The sequence below is a fragment of the Megascapheus bottae genome, chromosome 27 (genome assembly GCF_031878675.1).
Source record: "Megascapheus bottae isolate mThoBot1 chromosome 27, mThoBot2.hap1, whole genome shotgun sequence".
NCBI lineage: Eukaryota > Metazoa > Chordata > Mammalia > Rodentia > Geomyidae > Megascapheus > Megascapheus bottae.
In genome coordinates, this window is record NC_143535.1 from 9557749 (window position 1) to 9578781 (window position 21033).

Below are 21033 nucleotides of genomic sequence, written 5' to 3' on the forward strand. Positions count from 1 at the left end.
TTAAGCTTTTTGAGGAAGACTAAATTCTTAGTGCCCAAATCAAGGAGGGAAGTGGAGGCAGAAAACTCCCTTGCCAGAGGATGCATGGCTAACAAGTATATGGCAGAACTGGAACAGAAGCTGGGTTTGACGGCACAGCCCGCACTGTTAACCACCACCTTTATGTCCTTCCCTGGCACAAGTGACTCAGAGCTATTTTTGATCAATTTAATAACTGTCAAGTTTAAGAAGTGGCAATGGGGAGGTTTTTAAAAATAAAAGCCCTTTCATTTCTTCATAGAAATATGGATTATTCTCTTTATTCACAACCTAGTTTTCTATCAAAATTATATAGTAAAATAAGGAAGTTGTTGGATGCAGTATGAACATTCAGAATTTGTTTATCACCCTTTATTAATGGACTATGTAGGTGGCCTTCAATACCTAAGGGGAATTGGTTCTGAGATTCCCCTCTGCCTATAAAAATCCATAGATGCTTAAATCCCTTATAAAAATAGTGCAGTATCTGCATATAATCTACACAAATCCTCTAGATGACATACATTATATGTAGTACCTAATATAAAAGCTGAAGAGAGCCTGGCAATAGTGGCTCATACCTAGATATTCAGGAGGCGGAGATCTGGAGACCGCAGTTTGAGGCCACGCTGGGGAGAAATGTTTGTGAGATTCCATCTTTGTGGAAGCAGCAAAAGGCTGAGCTGGAGGTGTGGTTCAAGCAAGCAACATAAGCAAACATAGGCCCCGAATTCAAACCCTGGCATTGGCCGAAAAAAAAAAAAAAAGCTAGCAAAAGACCATGGATCACTTCGACTATACACTAAAACTGCAATTCTTGTTTCCTGTTCTGTATCTTGAAATTTGACTGATGGACTTTTATCTTCCCGATATGGATAATAACAACAAAATATTATTATTGCTATCACTAGATTACATTATTCATCAGTGCCCAAATATCATCGCAAAGGACAACCAGTGTGTTTTGGGAACGGAGCTATGCAAAGAACAAATAAGCAGATCCTGATGATTAATGTATTTTGTGAACCAAGAACAGGATAGAAGGATGTTAAGGCAGACACAGATCTGCCAGTTTGGTTCCTTGGGCACAGGGCTGGGCAGAAGCTTCTCCCTGTCCGCTGATCTCTGTTCCTGTAGCACCATGGTGAGCAGCACAGAACATACGTGGTGAATAAGATATGGAGGAAGGCTAATAGTTTGTCAGTGTTTACTGTTGCAAAATGACTGTAATTACATTCAGGATTTTTATTTAATTAAGGAGAAAGTGCACAGGTAAACTAAGTCATCAAAAATCAAGGACGAAAAGCAAACAAAACATTGAAAACCTGTCTTCAAGCTAAGAAACAGTAAAATAACTAGGCAGTTTCTAATCTCCAGCAGTGTGTTATAATGTCTAATTTATAATTTAAAAATCCTCTTAGTGAGCAGCAGATGGCTTTGGGATTAAATTTATCACTGTTTCTCAAATTCACCAGTAGAATTTAGCTACCTAGCCTCGGTGAGGAGTTGAATCTCCTCTGTAATTATTTTAACAGCAGCGAAGGTCATTGAAAGCGCTGACTTCAAGGTACACTTAGCGGCCTACCAGTGAGAAAAAGCGGCTGTACAGTTCACTCCAAACATCAGTCACTCTCCTGTCTAATAGGAGGCAAAGGACTAATCGTCACAGCAAAGATGAAACATGATCCTGCTCACCAATGTGAGACATGTACTTTTCCAATCTGGGAGTTCAATGAGGTAAAAAGTAAATAAATGATCTTTTCAGCCTCAATGGATAAGTGTAAGAGAGGAAAATCAAACTAACCAGGCCCCCTGAGAGTTCCTCTCCATGCTCAGCTAAGTAAGATTGAAGCACATAATCTCCCTGTGCTTATTTACACGTAAAGATCATTTGAGGAGGGAGGGTAGTGTGTGTGTGTGTGTGTGTGTGTGTGTGTGTGTGTGTGTGTGTGTGTGTGTGTGTGTGTGTGTGTGTGTGTATACACTAGAGTTTTGAATTCAGGGCCTTGAGTTACACAGGCCCTACAACTTGAGCCATATATCCCTTCCCTCCCACTGTGATCCTCCTCTTAATAATTTCTATGTAGTGGGGATAGCAGCTATTCACCACCACACCCAGCTTTTTATTAGTTGAGATGGAGTCTTATTTTTTTCCCAGGCTGCCCTTGAGCAAGGAATGGTAATTAACTACTTTTGCTTCCATGAAGCTAGGATTACATGCAGGAGCCATTGCATCCAGCCATGCAAGTCTCTTTTATTTAAGTAGCAGGAGGATAACAAATGGGAGACTTGCAGTATATATCTTTTCAATAGATGTTGCTTTCACTCCCTTCACCTTTTTAAGCATGAAACAAAAAATCATACACACAGAATCTGGTGTCATGTCTTCTAGTCAGTTGGATGGCTGTGAGACACAACAGCATAGCTAGGTGGTGAGCCACCAGATTAAACCAGAAAGAAAAGACTCCTCCTGGACAAAAGACAAATGCTTGTAATACACAGGTCAGATTAATTGGGCTAATTATACATTACAAATTATGTTTAGGTTTATTAAAGAGGAAAAAATTATCTAGAAGAGATCATTTCAAATAGAAGTGATTAAAAATTTCTTATTCTTTTAAGATTTGTGCTAATAAGGCTTTAAGATTAGTTAATTAAAAATAACCCAACTATATTGAAGTGGGTTATGTCCATCAAATTTTAGGCTTTGATTTCACATGAAATCAATAATACACTGAACACAAGTAATCATTCACATTTTACTGAGTGTTTATGTGGTGCCAGGAACTTGAATTAATAATTTAGTTTATAAACACTTAAACTAACACTACATACCAGGCACTCTTTTAAGTACACAGCAAATATTAATTTAAGTAAGAACTACTATGAACTGTATCAATCCTTTATTATAGATAAGGAAACAGAACAGAGGTTGGAAAATGGGTTCAAGGTCATTAAGTAAGGGATTCAAGCTCGGGTAGCCTGGCTCTAAATAATGGACTAGTGAAGGTGGAAGGAAGGCACAGAATAAGTGGAAGGTGAACTGCACAACTCAGGGGTGGTAAAGGGAAGGGAAGGGACGGGAGGAGGGAACAGCTGATAATAAGCAACAGGAAGGAAATGTGCCTATCACCTGATCAGGAAGAATTTTTCTTTTTCAGTCATGGGGCATGAACACTGGGCCTGGGTGCTGTCTCTGAGCTCTTTGGCTCAAGGCTACCAACCTACTCCTGGAGCCACAACACCACTTCTGTTTTTTCTAGCAGTTAATTTGAGATAAGAGTCTTTAGTGTGCCTGGGCTGGCTTTGAACTGAGATCTTCAGATCTCAGCTTCTTGAGTAGCTAGGATTACTGGCATGAGCCATGGTGCCTGGCAGGAAGAACTAATTTTATCAATAGTGTTTGAAGAGTTAAAACTTTTCCTATGTAAGACTTGAGTTCTGGCCAAGAGCATGGCCCAGTGGTAGAGTACCTGCCTAGTTTGCATGAAGCCCTGGGTTCGATTCCTCGGTACCATATACATAGAAAAAGCCAGAAGTGGTAGAGCACTATCCTTGAGAAAGCTCAAGGACAGTGCTCAGGCCCTGAGCCCATGTCCCACAACTGGCCAAAAAAACCCCCCAAAACACTTGAGTTCTATGTATTTTATATTATTCATAAAGTTTGTAAATCAGAATGATGATCTTTACCAGTACGAATATAAAAATGATTATGCAAGTAACTATGTAATCTCAATAAAGGAGAAAAAAAAGATGATTAAAAAAAAAATGGGCTAGTGCCCTGCATTACTTACTTCTCTCTAGTAATCATGGATTTCTATAATGTCCTTGAAAGATAGCTTAGGCATTTTTTAATAGATAAGAAATTCTGGCACAAGAAGTTAAAACATCAGCCCAAGTTCTGTTTATTTTCCTCTAATTAAGTCATACATTTGACTCCTTCTGTAAGTATTTACTGTATGATTTTCAGATTGGAAAATAAAAATTTTTCAATTTTAAAACCTGAATAGCCATAAGCAAAACTAGCTAGGAGGAAACAGCACTGTAATTACTAAAACTACTGAAAGCTAACAGTGCTTTCAATTCAGCCTCTTATCTGAATATACCAATGCTCACATTTTACAAAGGTTGGAGGCCCCAGAACTGAGGTGACAGGCAAACACAGGTGGTAGATAAATCTGTGACAAGAGCCATAGATAATGTTTGAAGACATTACGATGCAGGCAGCATAAACTAGAAGCTGATCTTAAAGCTATGTTTCTGTATTCTTTAGGATACACTATGCCTGATACTTTTGTTCTCCTTCTTCTCTTCCTTCCTTTCTTTTTCTGGTGGTAATGAGGTCTGAACTCATGCATGCTTGGCTTGCTTGCTCAGCTGGTACTCCACCTCTTGAGCCATGCCCCCAGCTCTGCATTTTTCTAGAGATGTAGTCTAGGGGAATTTGCTGCCTGAGCTGGCCTCAAACCACCATCATCTGGATCCCAGCCTCGTAAGCCACCAGTGCCTAATTCTATTTTCTACCTTATAAAGACAAGTATGCTCATTTAGACCTAGTGTCCTCCTTAATTTCAACATACTAGAAGGCTAAACCAGCTAATTTATGTGGTATATCCAGCAACCTTTACTACTGTTGCTTTTTTTAGACCTATTACTCCATCACTGGACTCTTGTACAGGATTTCTCATAAATCTGCCTGTCTTCAGTCCTACCCATGGCTCCCATCCATCTTAACTCTACAGTCAGAGACAGACTGCTAACATATAAAGCTAACTGTGTAAACCTCCCATTTCCATGTTACCCATATAAAAATCTTACATTTTTCAATAGGTTAGATTCCCATTGCCTATAGAATAATCTCAAAAGTATTTTACATAGCATTTAAGACCCTTCATATTATAGTACATACTTGCCTGCTCTAACCCTATCACTCCCTACATTTAAACCATCTAGTTCTTACCATGGGAACTGCTACTAATCTGCCTGAAAGATCCTGATTCTGTTTAAATTCTTGGCAAGTTTCTCAGGCCTTAAATTCAAATAATTCCTCTTCTGTGAAATGTCCCTGACTTCCCACAGAAGTTGATATTGCCCCATTTGTGTTCCTACTGAAGTTTGTGGAGCTCCTCCATCTTTGAGAAGTGATGGGGAATGGAATGCAGAACCTGCCCATGGTAGACAAATGTTTTATCACTGAGCTACACCTCTAACTCTACATATTTTTTGGTAGAACCATCCCACTATATTTTTCAGTTTTTTAAAGTATAATTAACAAATAATACTTGTATATATTCAAGGTGTACAACACAGTGTTCTGACATATGTATATAGTCTGAAGTAACTTCCACATACAATATTGTATTTAGCACAGCAGAGAACTTGACACAGAATAATCTACTGAGTTTGGTCATGCAAATGAAGAAACTCAAAACATAAAATACAAAAAAATTCTACAATTGTACAAAGCTTAGGAAGAAAACAAGCTGATCTCTACCCTTAATCTCTTAATCTTTATACCAAAGCCAAACAAGGTGCTCTGTGTCTCAAATCACTCTTATTCTGCTTCTATCATTTCCCCCCCTTTTTTTCTATTTGTCCTTTCATTGTGATCATCAACCATAATGAGAAGAGCAGATTAGAGCATCACCAATCCACACTGTCCTCTGATCCGCTCCATCCTTCTGAATCACACTCATGCATACAAATCCCTCTTCCACACAGAACCACCAGGTAGCTGGACACAAATCAGATCACAGGTGAAGCCCTGACACAGTGTATATTTGTAAGAAACTTATCTTTCTTGTAGTCATACACAGTACTGTGGAAACAGAGAAAGTATACTTTGAGGAAGCTTGATGTCACCTATAGCTATTGGCTGTTTCTGTACACCCAGGATAATGGCTCAAATCTGATCTTTCTAGAGCCAGCTGCATCCCAGTTACCTGCTATTTTGATATTCATGTTGTTATCCAAAAGAAGGTTTTCAGCCTTGAGGTCACGGTGTACAATCTTCCGGCCATGGCAATAATCAACAGCTGACAGAATTTGCCAGAATTTTCGCCTGGCTTCAGACTCATTTAACCGACCATGGTTAGCAAGATAGTCTGCGAAAGAAGACAGAATCTGTTACTCATCAAAATAAATAACCTCAGTTTTACCATTCAAGCTTTGGGGGATATGTTGTCTTTAAAAGTTGTTTTTCATGAACAATCAGTTAACTGCTGGTTTCCAGGTTTTTTTTCTTTTTGTTTTTTTTTGTTGGCCATGAGACTTGAACTCTGGGCCTAGGCATTGTCCCTGAGCTCTTCAGCTCAAGGTTACAGCCCTACCCCTTGAGCCACAGCACCGCTTCCGGTTTTCTGGTGGTTAATTGGAGATAAGAGTCTCACGGTCTTTTGTGCCCGAGCTGGCTTTAAACCTCGATCCTCAGATCTCAACCTCCTGAGTAGTTAGGATTTCAGGCGTGAACCACCACACCCAGTCAGGTTATTTTTTTAAAAAAATTTATTGTAATGTATGGAGGGGTTACAGTTATATTCACTAGATAGCAGATGCATTACTTCTCACACATGATACCCCTTCTCATGTTTTTGTCCCCATTATTCTCCCCCCACCTCTCCCAATCATCTTGTTTTCCTCTATTCCCTTTGTTCTTTCAAATAAATGCCAGGTTACAAAACCAGATACAGTAACAATATGAGATTTTTTTTTTAAGTCTGATGAAACATTCCATTATTTCACTGGAGTTCAGATAGTTAGAGCCCAAGACCTGATAAAAACAAGTGATACAATAATCACAAACAACTCATAATGGGAACTTCCTCCTTTTTCATTGATGAAAATTTATTGAGTACTTCTCAAAATGATATTCAATATATATGAAATACATGTAAGACAAGGTCATCAATGAATTTTCTAACCTCTCATGAGACAAGGATCCACACTCAAGAACACACAGACTTGCTCTACATACATGTTATAGTCATGACAGATGACTATAAGCCACAGCTATAAGACAAACATATTTCCAGGATATACTAACTGTCTTTGTGCAATGTTACAATATTTACTAAAGCAGTTTAAATCTATACAGATTATTATATGAATTCAACATTATTAACTCAGTTTCATCTGAAGACCAATAAGCCTTTTGATACTGTGAGGAGAAGGAAGTCTAACATACATCTTGAAAAGACTTTTTAAGATTACTTTCCTACATGAGGAAATATGGGTAAGTCAATATTCAATCATCTTAACACATTTTCTGCTATAATTTATGTGTTTTACAAGTTCCATGCCATTGGTCATGTTCTTCCTAATATTTAGTATGAAAATTTCTAGCACTTCTATGTGATTTAAAAAAATATATTCACATTACAGAATCTCCTTTAACCTTTATAAACTCCTCTGTAACTACTACTCACATACTTTCCTTGAGACAAACCTTTCCTTATACGGAAAATGTGGTTAGTAGATTGAGACTTTATCAAAATAGACAACCTACAAATTCAATTTGAACAAGTGAAATCATTGCTGGTGGTATACTTTGGCAATTTAACCATGCTTCTAGCAATTTCCCTACAGTAGATTGTTTACATCTGCTAGTCTTGAATCAGTTCTTTAAGCTATCAGGAACAACTAAAGCAAATCTTCACACAAAGCAAATTAAGTGTTAAGATACATAGCTCAAAGATTTAGAGATTATTTATAATTGATTTATATGTTTAATTTTCAGCAATAAAGGCTAATATAGATCAAAATTATTTATAATTCTTACATAGAAGCCAGTAAGTTGTAATATAGTATATAAATGCAGTAACAGATGTCAAATAGATGAGTTCTAAGATTTTAATTTCTTTAAAAAAAAAACAAAAAAAAGAAGTAAAACAATTTCAGGCTAGGAGTATGGCCTAGTGGTACAGTACTTGCTTAGCATGAACAAAGACCGGGGTTTAATTCCTCAGTAACACATATACAGAAATAGCTGGAAGTAGCGCTGTAGCTCAAGTGGTAGAGGGCTAGCCTTGAGAAAAACCCAAGGACAGTGTCCAAATCCTGAGTTCAAACCCTAGAACTGGCCAAACCAAAACCAAAAAAACAACCTAAAAAACAAATTTCAGGGTTTTTTTGTTGTTGTTGTTGGTTGTGGAGCTTGGACTCTTGGCCTGGGTGCTGTACCTGAGCTCTTCAGTTCAAGGCTACTGCCTTACCCCTTGAGCCACAGCACCACGTTTGCTTTTTTGGTGGTTAATTGGTGCTAAGAGTCTCATGGTCTTTAGTACCTGGGCTGGCTTTGAACCTCGATCTTTAGATCTCAGCCTCCTGAGTAGCACCGTACCTGGCTCAGTAATGTTTTATAGCTAGAGAAATTCCAAAATATAGTAAACATAAGTTCTAAAGTACAGCAGAAATAAGTTCTAGAGTAAGAAAACTTGACTTTGAATAGTCAATTATTTCTCACTGTTTTGGGACCTTGGGTAAATTATTTAGTCCCTGGATTAGTTTGGATTGCTCAGTAATAAACCCTAAGTTTTGTCCTTGGTGAGATATAATAGATCTGCTCTGAATTCCACTTTCATGGCAAAGAATCCTTTGAGGGGGTTTTATTTCTGTCCCTACACCATTGGTGTCTTTCTATACACAGCAGTGTTTGTTGTGTGAGAATATCATGCTTTCTGCAGTGTCTAAAAGACTTTAATAACTAGCTACACATGTATACTTTAGGAAAAACCTGAAATTTCTAACTGAAATATTTAAGAGCAAACCCAAGGCTTGTAAAAATTAATGTTTACAAGCAATTAAGATTTCTGGTCCAGTTTCTATATATGTGGTATAGATCTCCCCCACCCCTGCAGTAAAATAGCTTTTATTAGACACCTAAGGCATCAGATGCAAATGAAGTAATGAGGAAATTAATATTATTTTCTCTGTGGCTTGCTGGCAAAAAGTGTGTGACACTTGACTGAGTGGCAATATCTTTGAAATATCTTATTCTCCTCAGTGCTGTTTTTCAAGGAGCTCTGTCTATGCAGTTGGCAATGTTCTTGTGATTGGGTAACAGGATCTACTTACTCAGAGTCCCCTGAGAGATGGGTCTGACTCTGTTTTAATAATTCTTAAAGAAGTTTGGCTCAAGTAATAGAGCACCAGTCTAGCAAGCTGAAGGGCATCAGTTCAAAACCCTGTATGCGCCCCCCACAAAGTCAATCGATTTTCAAATATTACTGGGCATCAGTGGCTCACAATCCTAGTAGGAGGCTGAGTTTCAAGTATTGGGATTCAAAATCAGTTTGAGCAGACAAATCAGAGAGACTTTTACCTCCAGTAATCCAAAAAGCTGGAATTAGAGGCATAGAGGATTATGATTCAGAGGGCCCAAAGATAATGTGAGGTCCCGAGATCAAATCCCAGGACCAGAATTCTCAGGAATGTAACATTTGAGAACCATCGTATTCCATAGAATACGATGCTGGCAGAAGCATACTTTTTCTTGGCTATCCCCCATCTTATTTAACCTACTTTCTTTAGCTTTTGAGCCAAATGTTGTCTCTTTAAATTTTTCTGTTAATTTCAAACAAGCATTATCACATGTCCTCTCCAAAGGAGAAAGACCCCGGGGTGGTTATTTCCCCCCCCCTTTTTTAATTAAAGAATTTGTGGCATAGATCTTTTAAAGACCTCACTTTAGTTATATGAAGCAGCAAAAAAAATAAATCATGTTGACAGTGAAGAGAAAAGCAGTAGCATATATTACTGCCCTCAATGGTGCCATTTTCAGGTCAATCTTGAAGTGTATAGCTTTCCCCTTCTTGGAATTAAATTAAGCAAGAAAGTTAAACTACTTTGTGTTTAAATAGTAAGTCATCCATTCATTCATTTATTGAATAAGTAACTTGAATGACTTGTGTCAAAGTGTATGGTTCTATGCTTCATAATATTTGTCAGTAGAGAAAAAGAAAATAAACACACTAATAAAATGCTAATTTCTGGGTACAACAATGGGGAAATAGTAGGTCCACTGGATATGACCTAGGGAGGTAATTTCACTGAGACAGGGTGATTATGAGAGTCTTCTCTTTCAGATATTCCAAAGTGACCCATACAATGTTCATGACATTCACAGGAGACCAAGGGGCTAAAGCATCAAGTGATGAAGGGGGAAGCTAAATCAGTGGAAGTCCTAAGTAAAAAAGCCAAGCCAAGGGGCTGGGGGGGGGGAGGGAAATGGGGACTAAGACATGTGAAAGGGTTTCAATGTATGGGAATTAATGCACCATCTATCTGGCAAATATCATGTAACCCTTCGATTAAGTACAATAAAAAATATATGAAAAAAAAAAACCCGATGGGGCTGGGAGTTTGGCCTAGTGGTAGAGTGCTTGCCTAGCATGCATCAAGACAGAAAAAAGCTGGAAGTGGTGCTATGGCTCAAGTGGTAGAGTTCTAACCTCGAGAAAAGTCCAAGGACAGTGATCAGGCCCTGAGTTCAAGCCTCACTACTGGCAAACAAAACAAAACAAAACAAAACAGAGCAAGTGGTTCTAACAAGAGACCCAGAGTTTGGAAAATAAAAGGGGCAGTGGGGGAGGGGACATGGAAAATAGAAACTTTTTACTTCAAAATAAACAATGAAAGGGATGAGAAGAAGTTGGGAAAATGGAGGTGAGAATGATGTGACTCTAAGATGCACTGTACACATAAACTGACATGAGATGAGACATGTTGAATAAAGTCCATATAACTGCTTGAAAATAATTTAAAAAAAAAAACAATAAAAGTAAGCCAGACACCAGTGACTTCAAACCTGTAATCCTAGCTACTCAGGAGACTGAATCTGATGATCACAGTTCAAGGCCAGTCCAAGCTGAAATGTCCAATTAACCACCAAAAACCAGAAGTGGCTCAAAGTGGTAAGAGTGCTATCCTTGAGCAAAAGAGCTTAGGACAGTACCCTGATTCTGACTTTAAGCCCCATGTCCAAAATAATAATAATAACAAAGGCAACAACAATAATAAAAAGAAGCAAAATAGTATTACTGGTCTTTGTCAACAATAGTCCTACAGGAATGGTAAAGCACCCAGCTAGCAAGTGGGAAGCTGAGTTCAAATCTCAGGACAACTGAAAGAAAAAGAAATGCCACTGGGTAAATTAAGTAAACCCTTTCTGCCATATATATAATGAATAAAGATTTTTTTTAAATCCTATAAAAGTAAAAAAAATCATAGAAAACTACAAGGAAACCTTTTATGAACTTCATAAGCTATTTCACATATTTTCTAGTTTTATAATAAAATTTTAAATTAAAAAAAAAGCCAAGCCAAGACGAAGTACAAGGCTAAGAATTTAAGCCCCATTACCAACACAAAACATAAACACAGGTATGGGTATCTCTGGCCTGTAATCCTAGCTACTCAGGAGGCTGAGGGGCTGAGGTCGGGAGGATCAAGGTTCAAAGTAAGCCCAGGCACAAAAGGACCTGAGACTTATCTCCAATTAACCTCCAGAAAAAGGGAAGCAGGGCTTGGCTCAAGGGTGGTAGCCTTGAGCTGAAGAACTCAGGGACAGCGTGCCCAGGCTGAGTCCAAGCCCAATGACCCACAAAAAAAAAAAAAAACCTAAAAAATCAAACAACAAAAACAACCCACAAACACAAACAAAAAAACTGCAGAAGTCACCTCAGTAAGATCTAAGGAGGAAGTCTTTATTTCAAAATACTGGGAGACTACCCAAGGGTAAGCAGGTGAGATATCTGGTATAATTTACATTTCCAAAGCATTTAGATGCAATCTGAAATTGTGAATCCTTTTTGATAAGCTGTATAAATCAAAAAAAAAAGTTTAATCATCTCTGTGGCAACAGTCTTTGATAGCTGATTTGGAAACCACAGGAAGTAAAATTTAGTCCCTAAAGACAAGTAGATTCATGACTCATATGAGAAAAGGTTAGGTAATAAAAACTTTAATCAGCACTTGAAGGCAATCAGAAAAGACTCATTAAACAATACTGGCTAGCAGACAAGATGAGATATCGTCTGAAATATCCTTTTAATATAGTTCCATAAAAAATAGCTAGATTTTCTCTACTGATTTTATGTAATAATAGCTTACTAACTACCCCAGAAGTATTTTTAGGCAGTAATTAAAAAAAGAAAAACAAGTCAACTGAATAGCCTGGCTAAGTGATTTCACTCATATTTAATACTACCAGATGATGATGATGCCACATGATGATGTCAGTACAACAAATTGACAGTATAACAAATTCCAGACAATTCCTCCAGTAAATAGTTTGATCCCACCTATTTTTTTCATCTTTGTCATCTCTATGGAGCATCAAAATGTGTTGTGAACTATTTCTGAGTAATGAGTTTGACTGGACTAATAGATGAGTCATCCTAAACTGAACTACTGATGTTGTGCGCTATTTACTCAGAATGGTAGTGTTATAATAATATTTATAAATGCAATCTGGTCACACTTCTAACACGTTCTTTACACAGATAATTACATCCAGATAGCTATTTTGATATGTTATTATTTCTTAAAAAGGAAAGAAATGCTCTCTACGCACAATGGTTTACCAAACAATGCAATTTTTAGGAACTAGTACTCAAATGTCAAACTTGGAAATTAAGATGCTAATAAAAGCAGCAGATTGGTTAATTAGAACAGTTTAGTTTAAGTACAGAAATACTATAAAATGGCTATTTTCTAAATGAGCTGAAAGAACAAAGCCATACTGGACTGATTCGTTCAGAAGCAGACATTGGGAATCTAAAAATATGGATGAAACTGTGCTGACCAGGAAGTTTCAAGTAGAGTTCTTCAATAAAGTTAGTTAACAGTAAATTAAGGCACTTGGGCAAACCAAGTCAGAAGTCAAGCCCCTTAGTTGCTTAACTATGATTTAGGCTTACGGAGGTCCCATGCAGAAAATAAAAATAATGTGAAATCACTTTTCATTTGGGGAGAAAGACAATAGTGGAAGGGAAAAGTTAGCTGTAAATTTTTTCTTAAATTCATCTGCTCAACCATTTATAAAAAAAATTGGTGACACATAAATGACAACACTGGAGTATTTCTATGGTAGATTACTGTTCCCATTCCTACATCTCCTCTTCCTAGCAGAATTAATTATGTGTATCTTTTGTCATGTGACTTTACAGCGTCTCCTACAACAGGCGATATGCACCCATTCCTACTTGGTCTTAAGTCATAGGAAATATCCACAGTGGTGTGATCTAATATCACACATTTCTACCATCTAGCACAAGAAGAGTGTGCCCAGAATGAGAGATGTGGCACCAGACCTACACTTAATCTACAGCCTGAAATGGAATCACCCTGGTGATCTACAAACTATTTGTTGATGTGAGTCACTGAATTTTGTGGCTGTGTTACTTAACACTATCACACTAGAACAACTGGCATAAAATCCATAATTAGAGAAAAAGAAGTTTGCTTAGTCATAAAGCTCACTAAAATTATACAATGATACCTTTTGTCATAAAATTTATGACTGTGATATTCCATTTTCCTCAACAACTACATAGACATTTATATTACTTTCAGATATCTTTCAACATGGAAACCAATTACCCTGAAGAACTGCTCACAGATTGTAGTAACTATTGGCTCCACTACTTAAGACAATACAGTCACTCCATTACTTAAGAAGACTAGTCCAATGCTTCCTCTCAGAAGGTGGCTACTTGAGAACTTTCTTTTTCTTTTTTTTTAACTTGAGAGCCACTTAACCCTTAGTCTCCTGTCTATTTCTAGGTTCAGAGTTTGGAAAGGGACACAAATGTTTAGGCAAGTTCTAAAGACTGGACTATGGTTCAATTCCAGAAGTAAAGAAAGATAAAAGGCATATGGGGATTACTTATGCCTAATTCCTAAGTCAAGGAGGTACTTTAAAAAATAATTGCCAAACAATACTGCCTCATGATTAAAACATAAGGTATATTATGTCTTAATATTACCAACAATTCAGTTCTGGGAAATCACTTAATACTTAGAGAGTTTCAAAATAAACATAATTAGTGTAACTTCTAAAGTTGCCTTCAGTTGAACACTAACACTAATGAATATTAACTTTGTATAAAAATGTGTCTTTGGGCATGGTGGCTCACACCTGTAATCCTAGCTGTTCAGGAGACTGAGATCTGAGGATTGAGGTTCAAAGCCATCCCAGGCACTAAAAAAGTCTGTAAGACTCTTATCTCCAATTAAGCACCAGAAAACTGGAAGTGGCGCTGTGGTTAAAGGTAGGGTGGTAGGTAGCCTTGAGCTGAAGAGCTCAGGGACAAGGATCAGGCCCAGAGTTCAAGTCCCAGGACCGACCCCCTCCCCCCCCCAAAAAAATAATGTGGCTTCAATTTTCCTCTTGGATGTTTTAATCTCATCTCTCACCCTGTAAGTTCTAGTAAAGAAATCCCTAGGATACTTAGAACCTGATAGAAGTTAGATGTATTATGTGGGTGGCTTTCCCTTGTGCAGTGGGGATGAAAAAGACAGCAGCATCCTATGGAAAAACAATAGAGGGCTAGAAGCCAGAAGATAACAGATCAATCCTAAGAGGCTCACAGGAAGGACCAAAGGTCAATAAATGGCTACAGTTTGGGCAACACTTGGAGATCTAACATAAACCTTCTCCTATCAGAAACCAAGATCTGAAACTTCATAAAGCTACTAGCAGTGTCCCAAAACAGAAGTACCCAGAGGGACAGGAGTATAATCCAATGGAAGAAGGATATGAGATCCTAGAATCTTCTAGATATTTAACATGTCTCTTTTTAACTAAAAAAAGAACTAAACTGACCACACTCATGAAAACTGCTATCCTAAGAGCTTAATGATAATTACCCTGAACAACAGAGGAACAGGTACAGTCTTGAGGAAGGTTTCTTGGCAGCCTTTAAAAGATTTGTGCTCAGCAAAAGGATATGACTTCATAGAGTTGGGTTTGCAGATTCAACTCTTACACTGAATGATGTCTCCAGCTGGTTTAAGTGCTTAGTCTTGAGTGGTTAACCAGGAAAAAGATTAGCATCGTTTTCTAACCATTACTTTACGAAACCAAACAAACTATTAGCCTGTATAGCTCACACAAAGTTTGAAGTCACAGTTTGGTGTCTTTTTTTTTTTTTTTTAAAGATTAAACTGGGGCTGGGAGTTTAGCCTAGTCGTAGAGTGTTGGCTTCCCATGCACAAAGCCCTGGGTTCAATTCCTTGGTACCACATACACAGAAAAAGCCAGAAGTGGCACTGTGGTTCAAGTGGTAGAATGCTAGCCTTGAGCAAAAAGTGCCCAAGGACAATACCCAAGCCCTGAGTTCAAATCCCAGGACTGGAAAAAAAAAAGATTAGTCTGTACATTTCTGTTGTTTAAACTAGAGTTTGAACTCACAGTGGTGGTCATAAGAGTTTTATAGGTCTCCCTGTAACTGCAGCTCAATGTTCTAGACCTATCAAACTTAGAACTTACTTTTAGGACATGAAAAAAAATGAACAATTTTGTAGTTTCTATCAAGTGTTGTTTCTATAGCTTTCAGAGCCAAGTGTTTTTTGACCATTTTATTGCTGTTTAGTTAGCAGCTTGACTGTTTTTGACCTTTCTATTGTTTTCTATCCTTTTGTTCCTCACTCTCTTCTAGAAGGAGGAAAAAAATAATCTAAAGTAAATCTATTTTGTTTTCCAGGAATTGGTTATCTAATTATTATTTCATGATCTAACACTGCAAAAATACTAGTAAAAACAAATGACACTTTTATAATTTTGACTGCCTACCCCACTGCTAGGTAAATAGATCAGTGGTAAGATGTTTGCCTATCATGCACAAGGCCCTGGGTTCAAATCCCATGCCAAAAAATGCCACTCTAAGGTTTAAGCTTAAGTATATTCTAATAGAGTTGAACATACCTCACAATGTTAGGGACTTTCAGAATTGGGCATTTTTAAGAAGAGGGAGAAATTCAGAGCTTGCTCTATTAGATATACAAGGTGTTTTATGTCCTAATATTACTAACAATTCAAATAAGATACCTTATGTGCTATTCAAATATTTGTGGATCATTAGGCTCCTATATAAATAAGGATCTTTACTAATCAAACAAATTGGAAAAAGCCAGTGAGATCTGTCAATGTGTTTGGTTTTCATCTGTTGAAACCTATAAGATTAAGAACCAATGCCAGCAAGGATTCACATAATTCACATGCAGTGAGTTTCTGCTTCTGTACTTCTGGAGTAAAGTTGTCATCATGCAGATGTATGGCAAAGATTACATCCACAGTATTTTACATTATTGTAAGTAGGTTGCAGTTTGCACAATGAATGGAATAAAGTTTTATTTAATACAGGCATCTGAATAACACATAGATAAAAGGCATAAAAGATAGTAGGAGCTGAGGATATGCAGTCAGGGTTGAAACTGTATTCTACAGCTAATAAGATCAATGAGAACAGTGAACATTAAGGAAATGACACATTTGAAAGGCAAATCAAAGCTGAGTGCAAAAAACAATAAAGCCTAAATACAGGGGAAATTATCATAGCTAAAACACAGTTAAGGATTAACAGTTTATATGCTGTTTTAGCAGGAGGTTTTTCAATTCAGTTTATTAGGACATACAGTACGTAGTGTGCATGTGTATGTAGACACTTCTAATTTTTAAGAAAGTCAAATAGAGGTTTTTTTATATGATAATCTTGATGAAACATAGTCATTCTAAAAAGCTGTATTATATACAGAATTATTAATAGCAATACTCTTTGAGGTGATATATAAAAGTAGACAGAAATAAACACCCATGTACAAATGAACTTCTTCTTTATCTTTATTTCCTTTTTCTAAATTCACATCAAATTAGTTATACTCTAGCCCAAATAAGACAATGTGTGGAAGTCATAATAAAGAGGTAACTCGAGCTGGGAGTTTGGCCTAGTGGTAGAGGGCTTGCCTTGCATGCACGAAGACCCGGGTTCCATTCCTTGGTAACACATACATAGAAAAAAGCTGGAAGTGGTGCTGAGGCTCAAGTGGTAGAGCTCTAGCCTTGAGAAAGTCCAAGGACAGTGCTCAGGCCCTGAGCTCAAGCCCAGGTCTGGCAAAAAAAAAAAAAAAAAAAAAAAAAAAAGGTAACTGGTAGAGCACTCACCTAGCTAGCATGACCAAGGCTCTGAGTTTGGCTCCCAGAATCACAAAACTAGAATACATAATTAATGGAATTGTTTGGTCCTCTTTTTGACTTCTTGTACGATATGTTTGCTTGATCACCTGTCAGTCACTCACCACATATTAATAGAATATTGAACACTCTGATCTCTACCTTCACCTACCAACTGCCTACTCACCAATTCCACATGGATAGCTCCAAGTGTCTCAAATTTAATATGCCCAAGCAGAACTTCTGGCCAATTTCCCCAAGCCTGGACTGTCTCTAGTCTTCCTAATTTAGTGATTTAGATGCCACTTAAACTCTAAAGTTAATCTTGACTGCTTTTATTCTCCATGTTCAAGCCGTCAAAGCTTTTGACATATGTACATACACACATGCATGTGTGCATACACACACACACACACACGCACACACACACACAGTTTATAACCCAAACTTAGACTTCAACCACAAATTGACATGTCATCATATCAAAAAGTAACCAATAATAGTCATTAACCAATATCATAAAGTTTGCATATTTCTCATCTTATTTTGTATTGCTGAGAACGGAACCTAAGCTGGCAATCATTATTATCTATAACTAAATTTGACTTTTTCTTATTTCTAAAATCTGACTGGAATGACAAGGTAACCACAGAGGTTTTTTTGCTACCATACTCTTTTTCAAGAACTGTTAATTTCTAGGATTACAAACCAATTATTTAGGAATTTTTACTCTAATTCTTCCATTCTCTCAAGTAGCATGAAAGATAATGCCTGTATCTTGGAACAGGGTAGTGAATTGGTCAATAAATTTTACTGCAATAATTTCTACTTTCCCATCATTTTCTACTCTTCCCTATTTCTACTTCTAGGATTTCCATCCAAATTCCAGTTTTGGCCTAATAAATGTAAATTGTTTTTAAAAGTTTTTTTTTTAAAGAAAACATGAAGTTTTGGGCTGGGAGTGTGGCCTAGTGGTTAAAGTGCTTGCCTAGCATGCACGAAGACCCGGGTTTGATTCCTTGGTACCACATTTATAAAAAAAGCCGGAAGTGGTGCTGAGGCTCAAGTGGTAGAGTTCTAGTCTTGAGAAAGTCCAAGGACAGTGCTCAGGCCCTGAGCTCAAGCCCAGGACTGGCAAAAAAAAAAAAAAAAAAAAAAGAAAACATGAAGTTTTAACTGAAGCATTAGAAATTTATTAATCTAGCTGGGCGTGGTGGCTCGTGCCTGTAATCCTAGCTATTCAGGAGGCTGAGATCAGAGGTTCGAGGTTCAAAGCCAGTCTGGGCACTAAAGACCCTGAGATTCTTATCTCCAATTAACCACTAAAAAACTGGAAGTGATGCTCTGGCTCAAGGGGTTAAGGCAGTAGCCTTGAGCTGAAGAGCTCAGGTACAGCACCCAGGCCCAGAGTCCAAGCCCCACAGCCAACCAAAAAAAAAAGAAAAAAAAGAGCCATAACGTTCTAAAACAGGAAAGATGACAGTGGGAATTTAAGTGTTTGGATTTTTTTCCAAACAAGATTATTGAAATTTTAGCAGGTAAAAAAGTAGATAGCCTAAACTTAATTTTACTGCAAAAAAAAAAGTGTTGCTGGAAATTGATGGTATTACCTTCAGCCTTACCAACTATTTCTAATGTAGAGTACCTCTTAGTTTCTAACAAAAGCACCTGTGAGAAAACAAGGTGGGTTGAGGGAAATCTTCCATTCAAGCCCCACCAAAGATTTCAGCTGTTTTTAGTAACTGCTCAGGAAATAACAGAGTCACTATTATATCCTAGGAGAGAGAGGCCACTGGGATCTGAAAAGAATCCCCACATTCCTCTGTAAGATCAGAATTTAACAGAAACCTAGTGCAACTAGCATGACAAGATCTTCACACAGTTAAGTGTAGTTAGCAGCTTTTCAAATCTACTATATCCCACGAAAAGGCAAACATGAGGTTTGCTCCAGCATCACTTCATGGTGAGTTACAGGCTCACCCTCTCTACTTGGTGGCAGTGGTAGTCTGTTCTTATCAACCCCCTCTCCTGTTTGGAACTCTCCAAGGTTCTGACATTTAGTCATGGTCTACTGTCCCCAGGCAGTACTATAAAACATACAGATCAGAACTACTGGCTTAATGGTTCTTGGTCACTCATTCAATCTCGTCTCACTTGAACCATTCCTTAGTCTGTCCTTGAGCTCTTGGCACACATGGACACACATCACTAAGTCTTATCAAATTTCCATAGTATCAGAAACAATTCTTTACTTCTTATTTCAACCCTCTTTATTTTATTTCATTTCGTTCCAGCCCCAGCCGAGTTCAACAGACTGTTGGAGAGAGCGGTCAATATGTATGGTTTGACTCAATTCACCGAAACTAGAAATAAAAATTCCAAATATGTTATTTCTTAAGCGTGTTTCTTCTCTTTCAGAAAGTGCTCTAAAAAGCCCCCAAGCTAAAAGGAAAAAGATTGCTTGCAATGTTCTGCCTGCTAACCTATTTGTCTAATGGTAAAGGATGGGATAATGTTTCAAAGCACTGTCAGAAATAATCCCCAAAGAACTCTTGGTTTTATCTTACTCCTCCACTTTTGTCTAATCAACAACAGTTTATTCTGCCCCAAAGTTTTCTTGTGATGAAAAGTGCAAGATGAGATTTCCCCCAAGAAACTCTGAAAGTCATTAAATGAGTTTCATAGATAAATAAGGAAGTGGGCAAGGTTATACAGAATTAGCTCAAATACAAAGCCGATTAAAGAACTTTGACTTTCTTAGAGATTTTGCATATACTAGAAAAAGGGTGGAAGGCAAAGGTATTGCACAGTGTTTGTCAGATTCTGGCCTCTTTTCCCTCTATTTCTTCCCTGAGGGTTAGAACACAGGCTTTGGTTACAATGCCCAGTTTTAAATCCACCATTAATCAGCTGTGTCACTGTGGTCTGCTATTTTTCTGTGCCTTGGTTTCTCAACTATAAAACAGAAATGGAAGATTTTAAGATAATTACCTGACTCAGGGTTAAACACATGAAATAAACCCTGGTATATAATGACATTAATATAACTACCAACTCCAACCTTCAAAAAAAATTCACCTGGGCCAGGAGTTTGGCTTAGTGGTAGAGTGCTTGCCCAGCATACACAAAGCCCTAGGTTTGATTCCTTGGTACCACATATATAGAAAAAGCCGGAAGTGGTGCTGTGGCTCAAGTGGCAGTGTGCTAGCCTTGAGCAAAAAATGTCCAAGGACAGTGCTCAGTCTCTGAGTTCAAGCCCTAGGACTGGTGTTTGATCGATCGATCTATCTATCTATCTATCTATCTATCTATCTATCTATCTATCTATCTATATTTTAGCTGAGCACAGTGGCTCATGCATGTAGTCCTAGTTACTCAGGAGGCTGAGATCTGAGTATTTCGGTTCAAAGCCAGCCCAAGAACTAAAGTCAGTGAGACTCCTATCTCCAATTAATCACCAGAAAACTGGAAGTGGCACTGTGGCTCAAGGGGTAGGGTGGTAGGTAGCCTTGAGCTGAAGAGCTCAGGGACAGTGCCCAGGCCTAGAGTTCAAGTCCCATGACTGACAAAAAAAAATCACTGTGAAGTTATTGCTTACTACCAGCCATACCATATCTCTTGGGGCCAAGCCATCACTATGGCCTGGAATATAGCAACAGTCCTATCCAGTCTCTCTCCATTGCCATTCCAGCCTGTTCTTCATACCAAAGTGCTGACTGAAAACACCAAGTCATGCTGTGTCACTCCTTCGTTCAAACCTCTCAGCATTCTTCCTACTAGAAGATGCAGCCATTACCACAATAAACATAAACTTAGACTTCTTATCCTGCAAAACTACAATATTA

At 37.8% G+C, this 21033-nt stretch overlaps 1 protein-coding gene across 4 annotated transcripts in view; it reads right to left on the reverse strand.

Moving 5' to 3' along the window:
* Positions 1-21033, reverse strand: part of Sik2 (salt inducible kinase 2) — a 91149-nt gene that overhangs the window by 28909 nt on the left and 41207 nt on the right. For all 4 annotated transcript variants that reach the window (XR_016532815.1, XM_090319535.1, XM_090319533.1 and 1 more), the window contains exon 4: positions 5961-6122. Coding sequence is in view for 3 of the 4 variants with exons in the window: in XM_090319535.1 (XP_090175661.1) it covers positions 5961-6122 (162 nt within the window). In the remaining variant the exon portion in view is untranslated. The remainder of the gene's footprint in view (positions 1-5960; positions 6123-21033) is intronic.